The 13,914-nt window shown below is 42.9% G+C and overlaps 2 protein-coding genes across 2 annotated transcripts; both read right to left on the bottom strand.

Moving 5' to 3' along the window:
• Nucleotides 1-2,195: 2,195 nt before the first annotated feature.
• LOC124321850 lies at nt 2,196-7,121 on the bottom strand. Its single transcript, XM_046784275.1, has 2 exons — nt 6,253-7,121; nt 2,196-2,301 (listed from the first exon to the last, which is right to left on the bottom strand). The coding sequence occupies exons 1-2, from the start codon at nt 7,079-7,081 to the stop codon at nt 2,279-2,281; spliced, it is 852 nt and encodes a 283-aa protein (XP_046640231.1). The 5' UTR covers nt 7,082-7,121; the 3' UTR covers nt 2,196-2,278.
• On the bottom strand, nt 7,083-8,502 carry LOC124341382. Its single transcript, XM_046794514.1, has 4 exons — nt 8,308-8,502; nt 8,151-8,247; nt 7,281-8,091; nt 7,083-7,161 (listed from the first exon to the last, which is right to left on the bottom strand). Exons 3-4 carry the CDS (start codon nt 8,000-8,002, stop codon nt 7,083-7,085), a joined length of 801 nt encoding a protein of 266 aa, XP_046650470.1. The 5' UTR covers nt 8,003-8,091; nt 8,151-8,247; nt 8,308-8,502.
• Nucleotides 8,503-13,914: the final 5,412 nt, after the last annotated feature.

Genomic DNA, 13,914 nt, shown 5'->3' with positions numbered 1-13,914 from the left:
TGCTGCAGCTAGAGCAATTTTAGGATATATGGAGAAGAGATACCATGGAAGTGGTGTGCAGTAGAAATGGTGAGGTTGGGGACAAAGGAGGGTGAGACATTACCACGTTGAAATATATTGTAACAGATTTGCCATTTTCAATTAATATAAAAAAAAAAAACATTTTTTGGATGACAGTTTTCAATGTTTGTGTTTTAAAAAAAGAACTCATAAAAAAAGAGACGGGAATTTGGTACATCGGTAATTTTCGGAGAATTCTTGCCAAATGCTGCTCTTTCTACTTGTAATACTCGAACAGTATTTCTTTTATTCATGATAAAAATCTGCAATTTCTTTTTGTAGAAAATGAACATTAGCATATACTTGCCATTGGAACTTTTTTTAAATGATTACCAGAACAATTGGATCCTTTGTTGTGATTATGTTGTACTTGGATTTCTTGGATCGCTTTGAATTAGAAGAAACCAATAGTTTTCCAGCATCCAGGGTTTCAAATTCAATAAACGAAGACATTGAATCCATGGTTGTTGCTTTGCAAAAGAATATTTTTTATGCGTCCATATTTAGAGGCGAAATTTCAGCATGTAGTAAACGGTCACTTTTTCATCATAGCCCTTCTTCAAAACACAACTTTTCCGTTAACGTTCTCTGTGGTCTTCCGCGTTTTGCAACATGGTGGCCATTCATTCTCTTCAAATTTGTTACCGGATTTCACACAAACTGATGTACTTTCACTTGATGAGATTTGAGGTTCCCATATGTTTTTCGAAGGGGGATGGATGTTTCATTGATTATGCTGCTTTCAACACATTCTTCATTTTGAAAAGAGTTTCTCTGTATCACAACAGAAGTATGCCCAATTTTTGGACCTACGTGATGCATAACAAATTTGAAAATATTTCTTGTTTTCGTAGGAATGTATCCGGTTATTGGGAATTCGTTGATGAATGTAACGTCTTGAAAACGGAATGTGTTGTTGGCTAGCTGCCTTGTTTACATATTCCATAAACTTTGGGAAATCACATCTTAAGGCGATACGTGCACGAATTTCGTTCGGACTTTGGAAGACAACACTCTAACTCAATTCAATTGGTAATTTCATATAGGGTTCTCTTTCTCAGATTTTTTTCCTGTGAAAAAGTAACTAACATTATGAAGGTGAATTACACAAAAATTGTAATAAATTTTACCAAAATCTGACTTTTCTGATACATGGATTTCTGGGTGAAATCTAGCCCTGTGAATTTCGAAACCATCTTCAGTCAATGTTCTGATGTTGCAACTTTCACGAGGGTAAACTGTTTGAAATTCATTGTTGCTGCAATTTCTTTCATGTCTGAATAAGTTTCTTGAGTTTTTTATAATTCTTGTTGCAGGCTGGGTATTGGAAATACTTGGTACCCTCTTCTTGGTCCTGTCAACAGTTTTGTAATGGAAAACTTTTCCCCATTCTTCTTCTGAAAGATTTTAAAAAGTAGCCGTGATTTTTCGGTTTGAATTGCAAATTTGCGAGGCAACCACAGATTGTTTTTCCAATTTCATTTGCCTTCTTCTGATATACCTGCTCGTCTTCGTCCATGGATTGTATAAAAAATATCATAGATAACACATTAGATCGAAAAAGAAAACGCATCTATCAATTACATTAGATTTGGCTTAGATAGCAAGAATAGACTACCATCCATAACTCTTTTATTTGTTTAGTCATTTTTTGTTTATCTTGAAATCAGTAAATTCACACAGGTAAAATCGCCATAGCACGTATTGCGGAAGGTTCTAAGCGCTCCAAATCTTGCAGTTTGTGAATTAAAATGTATAATTGCTTCCACTGGCTTACCAATCTCTTCGCCGTTTTATTTTCCATATTGGGCTGGATCTACAATAAATAATTTGATATTCGTTAAATGGAAATAACACACAAAACTGCTGCCATGTGAGAGCTGACAATTAAATGAGGAAAACTGCTGCAAGACGACCAGTACAAATGATATTTTTAAAAATAATTAGAAAACTACTACGGTGATAACCTTTGTGTAAAATACGCCGTTTGCTTGGACAATAGCGATGACGAATAATAACCGACACGGGTTGAAGAGGCAGAATTTCCAGGTTTTATTTCTTGACCAAAGACACTCACGAAAATTACACAGACTTGACTTTTTCTCCTTTTGCATGTGAATGAATCCTCGGCCGTCGTCTGCTCTCTCTCTTCCTTTTTCGCCCGCCTGCGCGCCTCCTGGTGACGGTTCACCACAGTCCGGGCCGGCCAAAGACGGAATCACTCGAACGAAACGCGAGAACCTGAAATGAAACAAAGTTTGACAACCGGCCGGGTTAGTTCGGAACGCTCAGTCTTCACGGTTGCCGAACGGACAACTCCGTCACTGCCGGGCATCACTTTAGTAACGCTCCCTATCAGCCAATCGCCTCTTCTACTATTTTCATCCATAATCATGACGACATCGCCAACTCTAATTGGACGGACTGTTTTTTCCCACTTTTTCCGCTCGATGAGAGTCGGGAGGTATTCTTTCATCCAGCGTCTCCAGTACTGGTCCACAATGAACTGGGCCTGCTTCCATTTCCGCCGCGTGAGGCCATCAAATGCCTCTTCGGTATCAGGCGCTCGGTGAGGATGGGGGTTGCCGAGAATAAAGTGATAGGGAGTGAGCGGCTCCGGTTCTGACGGATCGGTTTGGACGTTGGTCAAAGGCCGTGAATTTAGAAGTGAGGCCACTTCTGCAAAAACCGTGCGCAGGACTTCGTCGGTTACTGAGCGGCTTTCTAACACGGCGCGCATGGCTCTCTTGCTAGAGCCAATCAAACGCTCCCAAATACCACCAAAATGCGGCGCAGACGGTGGGGAGAACTTCCAAGTGATCCCGCGGTCAATAAATTCTGCTGCCACTCGCGTCGAGTTGAGGTTTTCAATCCCAAGCCTGAGTTCCTTTTCTCCGGCCGTGATGTTGGTGCCATTGTCACTATAAATTACCTTGGGGTGACCACGCAAGGAGATGAATCGCCGCAACGCCATGATGAACGAATCGGCGTCCATCGTGTCCAACACTTCTAAATGTACGGCTCGGGTGGAAAGGCACGTTATCAGTAGTCCCCACCGTTTCACTGATCGTCTTCCAATCACAACTTGAAAGGGCCCGAAGCAGTCGAGTCCCACATTCGTGAATACGCGCAAGAAGGGCACAAGACGTTCCTTTGGCAAGCTAGCCATTCGTGGTGCCTGAGGCATAGCACGCAGCATCTTACACTTGGTACACTGTGCAAGTGTACGCCGGATGGCCCTGCGTCCTTGTGGGAGGTAAAACTGCTCACGAACAACACTCAACGTATGTTCCACACCAGAATGGAGCAATTGTAGATGACGGTCGCTGATGATAAGCCTTGTAAGCGGATGATCCGGAGCAATTATAATTGGGTTACAGGTACGTGCCGGCAGCATTGCGTGGCCCAATCTTCCATCGACTTTCAACAGGCCGTCGTCTGGGTCGAGGTATGGCCCGACCCGCCTCAAGACGGAGTCGCGGGGGATCGTTTTTCCTTTCTGAAGAGCTGTACGTTCCCGTGCGAATGCGTCATGCTGAGACACTAGCAGACAGATGCGGAAGGCTTCAGCGATCTCGTCGGAATTCAGATCATCTTTCGACGTGGAGTCACCGCGTAGCAGCAGAGCAGCTTCTCGTTTCAGAGTATTAAGTTGAATGCTTCGGCTGATGAGTTTAGACAAAGCGGATGACAACGGGTGGCAAGAACTTATAGCAACGTGCAGCTGTTGCACATTGACCGCCTGTATTTCTTCGTTTTCTTTAGTCTTAATGCTTTGCTGATCGAATGGCGGCGGAGTGTAGGACACGTTGAAAAGAATATCTGGTCCTCGAATCCAGCGGCAATCTGGCCCAAAGTCTTTCGGAACGATTCCTCTGGTACAATCGTCGGCGGGATTGTCGTTGCTGCGAATGTAGTGCCATTGATCAACCGTCGAGTGCTGTAGAATCTCATTTGTGCGTTTGGTTACAAATGACGGGCGACCGGGGTGAGAGGCACGAAGCTGATACAAAACAATTTGTGAGTCCGTATGAAACTCAACTGAGGAAAATGAAAGTCGAAGCTCCTGTTTCACGATCAACGACAGGTTGACGGCCAATACTGCCGCTTTCAACTCCAGTCGGGGAATGGTAGTCGGCTTGAGCCCCGCCAGGCGACCTTTGGCCATGACGAAGCTGACATGAATTTTATCACCGAATCGTACGCGCAGGTAAGCGACCGCTCCGAAGGCGACGGGCGAAGCATCGGCGAAAATGACCAAAACAAAATCGGAGCCTGCGAGGGGAAAGTCGGCGGGTCGGAAGCATCGTTTTACAGAAACAAGGCGCAATTTTTCCAGGCTGGAGGTCCATTGCTTCCACTTTGACAAAATTTCGATTGGCAAAGGCTGGTCCCACCCACGAACATCCGGTGTAGCTTTTGCTAGCTTTTGTGTCTGCTGAAATAACAGTTTAGCGCCAGTGATGGCCGGAAGACAAATGCCGAGAGGGTCGAACGTGAGAGAAATTGCGGACAATAATTCTCGTTTTGTAGTAACCGTTGGCATTGATTTCATCCTGATGCCATAAGAGTCCGAGTTAAGATCCCACACCATACCGAGAAGATATTCCACTGGAAGCGCGTCTTTATTCAAATCAACGGTGTGCGACGTTCGTTGATTTTCTGGGATGGTTGCCAAGACTTGCCGGGATGACGACGCAAAGCTTGTCAGACTAAAACCGGCGGACGCGAGAGACTGCGTTACTTGTTTCGCGAATTTTATTGCTTCGTCGGTAGTTTCGAATGAGTCGCTCAAATTGTCGGAATAAAAATTGTCTTTTAATTTATCGGCGACTTGCGGAAATTGGACGTTTGCGTTGACTGCATGCTGTAAAGTAAATATCGCGGCAGAGGAGGAACAAACAGCTCCAAAAACTAGAGTTGCGAATTGGTAGGTTTTGATCGGTGCGTTACTGCCGAATTCGCGGTAGACAAATCGTTGTAAGGACTGATGTTTTTCGGCCACACCAACTCTGTGGTAAAACGCAGTGATGTCAGCGGTGAGTGCGACGAGAAACTGACGAGTGCGGAGAAGGATGCCGACTAGCGATGGGATGAACGGCGGGCCACGCAAAAGAAAATGGTTGAGCGACACACCTCTGTAAAGTGCAGCGCAGTCGAAGACAACTCGAATTTTTTCTGGCTTGTTCGGGTTAACGACGTAGAAGTGAGGTAGGTACCAAACCATACCTTCCGGCTTGTTTATGTCCGACCAGTTGACAGCGACCACGGTTCCTGACGATATAAGATTCTCGACAATGGTTACGTATTTTGCGGCGGTTTCGCGCATATGTGGCTCTAACATTCGGCGCTCGAGGCCACAGAAACGGGAAATTGCTTGTCCTCTGTTGTTTGGTATGACCGGTCTGTCTTGGCGGAGCGGAAGTTCTATTTGGTAACCACATCCAATAAATTTTATCGATCGCTGTAAGATGCTCAACATCTGCTCATCTTCGTTGGACGCTGGAGTTGTTTTCGCGGTTTTCGCTACGACGCCGAAGGTTTCAGTTGAATGGAAACGGTTAACTACTTCTGATAGAAAGGGTTCACGTCGGACGAAACCTAAGTTCACGCTGCTTTTGTTGCTCGGTCCGGCAACTAGACACAACGGTATTTTTCCCACTACAGCCCAGCCGAAACACGTTTGCAAAGCGGTAGGGCCGGTTTCACCATCATTTGGGGCAGCAGTGTTTAGCGTTCGAAGAGCTGGTAACATGTCCATTCCCACAAGAATTTCTACTTCGGAAGAGTCTATTGCAGGTAAGTCGATGTCGGCCAAATGTTCCCATCGTTTCTTGATGCCAGGCCAGTTAATTTTGCGTTGCGAAAGATTTATGCTGGGGACAACAAACGCTTCGCGAACGTCGAACGCTTGCGATCCGTCGATCGATTTGAGTTTAAAAGCTACGATGTTCGAATTCATTAACACTGAGTTGTTAAACGAGCCGAAGCAAATGCTGGCCGAAGGACCTTTCAATTTTAACGAATCCGCTAGCTTTCGCGATATGAGAGTAGCTTCGCTGCCTTGGTCGAGAATGGCAAAGGTTGTTTGCGCCGAATTGTTCACTTCCACTATGAGCTTGACAATAGCTAATAGGACTGGGCGGATATTGGCTGTTGGGGCTCTAACCATTAATACAGCGGGGTTTTTACCTTGATTTCGCGATGAGGCGGGAAACTGTCGTTCGGCTCCGTGAAGTAGCGAATGATGAGGGCCCTGGCATTCCTTGCATTTCGACTCGGTTGAGTCGCATTTCCGTCCATAGTGGCCGCGGACGAGACATTTGAAGCAGTGGTTGTTGGTGGCACACAGTGATGCGCGGGCATTCACCAACATTCGTTTAAAGACGTTGCACATCTCTAATCTGTGGGCCGGACTTTCTTTGCAGGCTGGGCAGTCAGAAAGGGTGGTAATGTTTGATGCGAGGACGGTCGGTCCGCGGCTATTGTAGTTGCTGCTTCCGGGTGTGTAGCTGCCCAACTGTCGGTTGCTATTTGATGGCTGAATTGGGTTTTTGACAGCGTTCGTTGGGTTGGATGACGACAGCTTTCCGCCACGAAGTTCTTCTGCGCTGAGCACGCGATCGATCCATTTGTCGAAATCTTTTAAGGTGGCCATTCTGTCTAAACCATAAGCATATTTTCCCCAGTCTGTTTGCAAGTTGATCGGCAATTTGGTATGAAGTAAGTTGGCGACGGTGTTGAACATCATGACATGGCTTTCGTCTACGCTTGACACGGCGTCGCGTACCGCAGCGGCCAAATTAAAGAGTGCGTTAAAGTCGCCGTTCCTGAATGACGGGAGCTGCTGCATATGTTGATCGTGGGCTTGGATGATAAGGTGCTGGCTTCCATATTTTTTTTCTAGCTCGGCCCATGCCGATTGAAAAGTGTACGCACCCGTGAAAATATGAGCGACACGACGTTGGATGTCTTCTTTCAAACTTTCTTGAAGCCCCAGAAGTTTCAGCGATTCGGGCATATTAACGTCTCGGATCGTTGCTTTTATTCCGTGGGCGTATTTCAGCCATGTACGGGGGTCTCCATTGAACTTTGCCACGTCTAGTTTCGGCCAATGATGCGACGGGGCAAAATTAGGTTGCGTTGGTGGAGTCGAGTTAACGGTAGCTGGCAGCAGCGGAATGTTAGCCAAATCATTCATCGGCACGTTGCTTGGTAACCTGGGCGTGGACGCAAATTGCGGTGATCCAATTGCACCACCACAGCTCTCGATCAAGTGATTTTCGTACTGAATTTCAAGCTCCAGGTCTTCTCGTTCGCGCGCGTTCTTGAGCTCTAGATCTTTGAGTTCACGATCTTGTTTAATTTTTGCTTGCTTCAACCGAAATTCAAGATCGATCTTGCGTTTCTTAGCTGCTGAGTGAAAGTCGAAATCTACGGGACTTAAATTGTCGTGCTGCGTGTCGTTCGATTGATCGTCTTGGCCCGGCTGTGGCGGGTTGTTTGGCTGTTGCGGTTCTTGTTCGACGTTGTTCACAGCGTTTAGTTGCTGATGCTCAGGTTGAGGAATTGGCACATTCTGGTTGGGTTCACGGACCACGGTGTCGGAAATGTTCCACGCGCGACGAGGGGCTGTTCTTCGTAAGGCGGCAGCGACTGCTTGAACACACGCGGTTTGCAGATTGTTGATCCCTTCTAAGTAGGTGGCTGCTGCGTGCTGTTCACCATCGTCAAGTTGTGCGGCGGCCACGTATCGTTCGTGGATGTGAACGAGATTAGCGTGCGCCAGTTCGAGAGTTGGCATGAAGGCTTCGAATTCTTCCCGCGTGGCGTTGATGTTCATCAACTCTCTTGCTTGCCGCAGAAGGTTCGTGTGTCTACGCTTGGCATTTGTTCGCATGCCGAATAGGACGGGCGGGTCGACAACGTCTTCGTCAGCCATGCTTCGATTAGGCCGTAAGCTTGCTCGATGGTTCGATTGTGGGTACGAGATAAGCGTGAAAGGTTTGCAACCGAATCAAATGTCTAAACCTGTACGAAGGAGAATAGTTGAGTGGATGTTCGAATTAATGAATTATGGTAATAAATACCCAAAGAGTTCGAATAGGGAAACAATATTATTGGGAATGATCAGAAAGTTGTTCGGTGGTAGAGTTCTGATTTAACTTGGTCCTTTATTTGTGGCGTCTGTAACGAAAGCGACTTGTTATTAGGGTAATGGGAACGTAAAGTTTTAATTAAACCTACGAGACACTGTAAGCAGTGCAGTTCGAGATCGATGCTGCACGGATTTTTACAACACGCTTGTCTTCGTTTGTTGTTCGTCAAAGGTTTCGAATAGGTGGCGACACTGGCGACAAGACTAATAGCTGACCAGGCCACTAAGTTTAAGTTGTTCGGGACAAAGATTACGGGTATACAAGTTCGATAATGAGTGGTCAGTTCTAGAAATCTGTAAACGCAAAAAATTGATTATTGACTTTCATTCTTGTTGGAGGTTATAGCATAGAACAACTGGAAAATCAATTTCACGAGACAAAGATTGGGATGGAAGTTTCGATCAAGGCGTAAAGCATGCTCGGTGGCAACGATATTGTGCGAAAAACTGAGATCGAATTAGTTCGAAACGTAGGGGTTCGATGTTCGTCGTGTTTTGCTTTGTTCGAGAGAGAATATGTTCGAGTTCGTTCGAGTCCGTTTAAATTGTCGAGATGTTAAAGAAAAACTTACATGTTGGCTGCACAGAAAAAAAAAATGGCCGCCACACGCCTTCGACAGACTTCGATAGGCTTCCTGAATTATTCGTAATCGGGTTTCGGCACCATGTAAAATACGCCGTTTGCTTGGACAATAGCGATGACGAATAATAACCGACACGGGTTGAAGAGGCAGAATTTCCAGGTTTTATTTCTTGACCAAAGACACTCACGAAAATTACACAGACTTGACTTTTTCTCCTTTTGCACGTGAATGAATCCTCGGCCGTCGTCTGCTCTCTCTCTTCCTTTTTCGCCCGCCTGCGCGCCTACTGGTGACGGTTCACCACACTTTGTTTGAAATATTATAACTTGCTGCAATTTGAGCAACACTGAAATTAATTAATGAAATTAATTGTATTATGAAATTAATTGAAAAAGCAAGAATGAAATTAAATACTGCTACTGCAATAGAAATTATAGAATAGTTATTCCAAGGAAAAAGCAATGATACGAGCAATACAAAGAGAATTAAAAACTTTTACAACAACTACATTTCTAAGAAATGTAACATTGATGAACTATAGATGCAATTACGATCATAAGTGATTAAAATATTGAACTAACAAATTTCAAAGTCTGATTTGGAACGACTGGGTTGAGGTTGTAAGCGATTAATTACATATACCATTATTTTGGTGTGTTCAACGTTGTGATGTGTTCCCGTTATCGTCGATGAGTTTCCGTGAAATTCAAGCGTTGTCTGTGATGCCTCCCCTAATTTTCGGAAAACCTCATCTTTCAGATAAGTTGTTGTAATGTCATCTGGAACTATGCTGGTTGTTGATGTGAAATCTACCGGTATGTCTTCCACAGTTAGTTTTGCTTCCACCTGGAATGTAAATTACTAACAAGCAATTCCTAATTACCTGTATTAGACGATATGGATTTTTGTTTGTTACCAAATCAATTTCTACTGCTCGAAATGATTCATCAATAGCTTCTTATACCAAAGTTTTCCATGGCCTCCCAAACAACGTCCCTGAAATTTCTATAGTTTGTCTCAGTCACCAACCTGAGTACTTTGTCCCCGTGATTGTAGTTAGATTGACAAGAAAAGAAATAAAGAACGTTACATGATTATAAAAAAAGAAATACAACCGATCAATACTAACTTTGTAAATAGTACGGAATAGATGATCAGAGAGAAAGACGCCAACTTCTCCATGTTTCATCGTTTCCCCTATTTGTTAACAGCCCTTTTCGGTTACTTTTGCAGTTTAAAATCGATTCTAGGTCTTTCATTTTCTGTATATCTTCATGTTCACCAAAATATTTAAGGTTAAACAGATTATCTTTTAACTGTAGATAACTTGAATCCCGCACTATAGCGATGCGGTTTCTGGGTTGCTTGGTAACCAAGAATGATACAAAGGAATGCCTAACGTGTCAATCAAGTTCCGATCGATTGAATTCTCAAAATTAGTTATACTATAATTATTCATCAATGTTTGCATCCTTAGATAATAAAGAGTATATAGTCGATATCACCGTTGATTGACTGTTATCGAATTTTTGATAGTTAGGTTTGTTTGTTTCCAAAACATCTTCCACAAAATTTTCCAACAGATATTTTGCCATTATTTTCTTGTGGTAATTCTATTTGCTTCCTAATCAAAAAAACGTTTAGCAATGCAAACGTGAAAGATTTAAGTTTGTTTTGTAACACAACTATTGTAGTCACATTGTTGTGATTAATTTCTTTTAGTGAAAATACATTGCTGTCTAGAGAAGAATTGTTGTAGGGTTCTTTACCGTTAAGACTCCACGAACCACTTTCAAAGTCGTCTTCCGATTGATTGATCATCTCAGTTTGAAAATTGATAATCTAAATTTATTCAAGAAAAACTGCTTCTTTTCGAGCAATACAAATTAAAGAAATGCCCAAAAATTAACTTTTGCTACGGGAGCAACTTTGCAACTACACTCTTACTATTCCAGCATTAAAAAATAATGACCAAAAAAATGCTACCAAGAGACTTTGATTTTGTTGAAAGTTTACCACTTTCACATTTTAAAGTTGTTTTCTCTGTAGCAATTTTTCAAAGTTTATTAGTGGTATTGGTTAGTACAGAATTGCAAATACTATTTTTTTGCTTTGTACCATTCTAAATGGTTAAATTTTACTGCCAAGATGGAGAAAAACCGTTAGGCAATAAGCTGAAGCTATATAAGAAAGAGGTAATTTTAAAAGTAGTGAAACAAAGTAATTGATTTAAACCCATTCTATCGTATTCCAAGGTATATAAATGTTTCAAAAGTGGAAGACTGCTCTCTAACCAATGTTGCAGATAAAAATTCCTTGAATAGCATTTCGGGAAATTCTTCACAAAATTTGATGAAAGCAAGTTTTTTTTTTCATTGCTTTGTTGAATCACTTTAATTTTACTCTTTTACTTGTACAATGAAACGTTGAATACCCTGTTGGAAGAAGTAGTAGCCACCTACGAATGGTTTAGTCAGGTGAACGAAAGACCTGAGGTATGTAAAAATTCCTAATCACGTATCAATGTCATTGTTTAATTGTTTTTGTATTCTAGTTGGTGAATGCAAAATGCCTAGATTCAAAGATTGTAGGGCACATGGAAATGTTGGGTCCAATCATTTGTGAATCGTTGCAAAAAAACTATATCGCTGTGACGTTACTTAATGAGTTGATTGACTTTAAAAGGCAGCACACTTTGTGTTTCTCCGACTTTTGTGATTCGACCATTTTTGGCGAATGTGCCACCGATAAATTTGATGGGACGTTTAGTAACAGTGATCCAGCACCAACGATTGACATTATGTTTCATATCTTAAAAGGTTTGGAATAAGTGAATTGACGGGAAAACAGCATTTGGTCGCAGATGCTCTGCTGTTGAAGGAAAATCCTTGTGTTTCCAATTACCAGCCATTATGAACTCTGATGTCACGGTGGTTTTTTGCCCGTTGTGGTGTCGTTGATGGTTTTGATCAAGTGTTTCATTTGAAGAACTCTGGGTAAATTTCCTTTGTAATTTATTGTTATATCTCTTTTTTCAACAAATTGGTTATTTTTTATTAGATATCCACTGAAAACCTAAATGGAACGGTGGAAGAAACCGATATTTCTGAACCTAGAAAAACATTGTTTCCTGCTAATGGATGTTTTGATGTTTGGAGTAAATTATTTTTAGCAAATTTTAAAGTCCATGCTGATTTTGTTGTTCAAAATGAAGTTTCTGGCACGTTTTGTGATTGACGAAGCTCATTGTGCTCCTCAGTGGGGACATGAATTTCGGTATGCCACTTGTTTTGTTGTGGAATGTGTACAAATTCATTTTTTTCTCATTTTAAATAGTTCAGATTACCTCAAGTTGGGCCTTTTGAAATCGTCGTTTCCATCAGTGAGCACAGTTGCTTTAACTGCCACGGCGACACCCCAATCTAGATTCGAAATCAAAAGTTTGCTTAACCCTTGCGAGTAAGATTTTTCTGTCTTATATTGAAGCTCGACATGTTGATTCTTGTCTTGTCGTCATTTTCTGCCGCAAATTTACCAATTGTATTGCTCATATGGCGGCAGTTTGTCCACAGTAAATGTCCAACCGTTGCTTTCATAGCAGCACATATATTATAGCAAAGGGTAATGAATTTTTAATTTCAATTGCTCGTTCGCGGCAGTCTTTTTCAATTTAGTATCTTCGAATGGCTTCGTAAATTCAATTTTTCATTCCCATTGTTTCTGCTTTAATTTGTGTTGCTCTTGTGCCATCATTTTTTCCACTGGAAATTTGTTAAAGTTGCTTTCTTTGCAGCCATATTTTTGGAAATTTTAATTTTTCCCCTTTTATCTATTCTTCACTTCTTATAATTGCGATTTGTAGTTGCATTAGGATTATTTCTTCGTGTAAGCGTCCGAATTTGAGGTTTACAATCCTCCGCAAATCTTCAAAGTTCTGGGCGATCGAAGAAGTAACCAAAAGATTGAAAAGCGACTATGTTCAGCAATGTGTGATTATTTATTCGTTTTTTTTCATAAGCTTCTGTCGTCGTCTTAAATTCCAGCCTGACGACAATTCCTGTCACCTGGTGAGTGTGTAACAACACTGTCACTTCAGGGAGCTGCTGTAAAAAGCACATTTTGGTAAAAATAAAAAATATTTATGTTTCCGTTGCTTATTGCCCAAAATTGCATGATGAACTTGAAAATTAGGACGATTACGCAACATCAATTAAACACTTTCCGAATTTCGCAGTATGCACTTTTGACATTGATGCCAATTTCAGAATGTTTGTATTCGCGTCGTGGACAACTCCTTCGCTTCAACTCCTCCTTTCCAGCACATGTGATGGGCGTCTGTTCCGTCCTATCGGTGGCCCGAAACGCAAGCATCACCTTTAACATCAAGAAATTTTAGTTTGCCCAGCCACAAGTTCAATGGGTGGGTTTCCAAATCCAGCAGGGCGGTGTCGCTGTAGATCCTGATAAATTGTGGGCTATTTCGGACTTCATGCGTCCAACGAACATCACCGAGCTCCACTCGTTCATGGGGCTCGTTGAGCAAATTGCCGGATTTTCCACGGAGGTGGCCGCAGCTAAGAACCCTTTGCGTCCTCTATTGAGTACCCGCAACGCATTCAACTGGACCGAAGACCATGAAATTGCGTTCACGGCAGTCAAAGCCGCACTGACAGCGCCCTATCCTGGCTAACTTCGATCCGGAACTGAAAACGTCCCTCCAAGTGGATGCCTCCCGCAAGCATGGGATGGGTTATGCTCTGCTCCAGTGACACGGATCGACATTGAAGCTTGTGGACCCCAACTCCCGCTGGTACACCGACAACGAGTCTAGATACGCCATAGCGGAGTTAGAATTGGTGGCTGTAGAATGGGCGATGAGGAAATGCCGTTTGTATCTGCTGGGCCTTCCTCATTTCCGTCTCGTTGTTGACCATCAAGCTCTCGTCACCATCTTGGACAAATATACGTTGGACGCCGTCGAGAATCCAAACTGCAGCGTCTGAAAGAGTGCCTTACTCCTTTCATCTTCACAACGAAGTGGCGCAGAGGCCGCGATCACGCCATTCCCGACGCTTTATCTCCAGCTCCCGTTCACGACCCGGGCCCAGACAA

The sequence above is a fragment of the Daphnia pulicaria genome, chromosome 1, assembly GCF_021234035.1.
Source record: "Daphnia pulicaria isolate SC F1-1A chromosome 1, SC_F0-13Bv2, whole genome shotgun sequence".
In the NCBI taxonomy this organism is placed as follows: Eukaryota; Metazoa; Arthropoda; class Branchiopoda; order Diplostraca; family Daphniidae; genus Daphnia; species Daphnia pulicaria.
Note: the sequence above shows the minus strand (reverse complement) of the source record. Positions and strands in the feature narration are given on the sequence as shown.